We start from the raw sequence: 1,273 nt of genomic DNA, 5'->3' as shown, positions 1-1,273 counted from the left end.
CCCAGAATGCTTTGCATGTAAATAAAATTGCCCTGTCCATGTCATATATTTTTAAACTTTTAGTTTAAAAATTATAAAAACTAAACAGCCTACAGTTTTTTACAGTCTTTATTTTACAGTTAAAGTATATGTTTATCATATAAAGTCTAATATTACAACTAGTTGGGGATCCTTTTAAAAAGCATTAAAAATCTAATTATCAGTAACCTGTGTATAATACTAACCCCACTTTATGTATGATTTTTAGGGTTAAATTTCTAGTATTATACATGAATAAATACAGTGTTTATGTGGCCTCTGAACACATTGGTTGGAAACTCAAAGCAAATATGGTGAATTCATTTGATGCACTTTCCACCTATTCTGCTTGTCATTATCTCTGGAGACACTGTGACTGAACCTCATCTGTATTTCTCAGCGAGCACCGCCGCAAAGGCTGACAGGTATTTGTCCATCGCTGCATGAGCAACCGGAGTGAACTCTTCGCCCAGATAACAAGCCAGGCTGACGAGCATACAGTGGGATAGAAGCTGCAGGAGGACAAAAATAAATAAATAAATAAATAAATAAATAAATAAATAAATAAATAAATAAATAAATAAAAGAAAGATTACAACAGGAGAAACATGTTTTTAATTAATCATGTCTGTAATCTGTGAGTCTTTGCATTTTTCAAGTTTTCCAGAATTAATTCAACATACTGTATCTCCATCTCTACGCACTTCAGCTTTGAACAAAATCAAAGTTACAGTAGTGTATGGCAACAATAGTGAAACAGCTGTTCATTTGACCTAATTAAGACATAATAATAAGGCTTGTAAACAGGACTTGATGGCAGGCACCTTAAAGTTTGTCGGGTCTATCCGGAGCTGGTAGGCATGCAACGTTTGCAGTGGAGCGAGGGTGACGGTCAGCTGGCTGATGTCCTTGGCGCCCTCTGCTATGGCCAAGACAATCTTCTTCCCATGAGAGTGCAAGTGGGAGGAACCRGGACTGATGTCTAGATGGGAAAAGTATGTCTTTGTGCCTGGATAAGAGTTAAACATCCTGGTAGGAAAAGAGAAGGRATTTCTGCTGTGAGACACAGAGGAGCTAAAAGCTTCCCAGCAAATGTTACTTTAATTCAACTTTAATTAGGTGCTTTGGATTTATTCTTATTATCTTATTAATTATAGTGGGGGGGAAAACAAACTCATAATTTAAACGTACAGTTGAGACGTTTACATACAATAAAAGATGTGAAATCAGAATAAACTTTTCTCGTTTTAGGTCA

The 1,273-nt window shown here is 35.9% G+C and overlaps 1 protein-coding gene across 1 annotated transcript; it reads right to left on the bottom strand.

Annotated features, from left to right (window-relative positions):
- Positions 1 to 211: 211 nt before the first annotated feature.
- On the bottom strand, positions 212 to 1,047 carry hbae4 (hemoglobin alpha embryonic-4; the record flags this gene model as incomplete). The annotated part of the gene is given in 2 exon segments (XM_014019266.1): positions 212 to 530; positions 843 to 1,047. Coding segments are annotated over 2 exon segments (334 nt in total), but the record flags the coding sequence as incomplete, so codon positions are not given.
- Between the last annotated feature and the right edge of the window lie 226 nt (positions 1,048 to 1,273).

The sequence above is a fragment of the Austrofundulus limnaeus genome, unplaced genomic scaffold (assembly GCF_001266775.1).
Source record: "Austrofundulus limnaeus strain Quisiro unplaced genomic scaffold, Austrofundulus_limnaeus-1.0 Scaffold215, whole genome shotgun sequence".
Taxonomy (NCBI): domain Eukaryota; kingdom Metazoa; phylum Chordata; class Actinopteri; order Cyprinodontiformes; family Rivulidae; genus Austrofundulus; species Austrofundulus limnaeus.
Note: the sequence above shows the minus strand (reverse complement) of the source record. Positions and strands in the feature narration are given on the sequence as shown.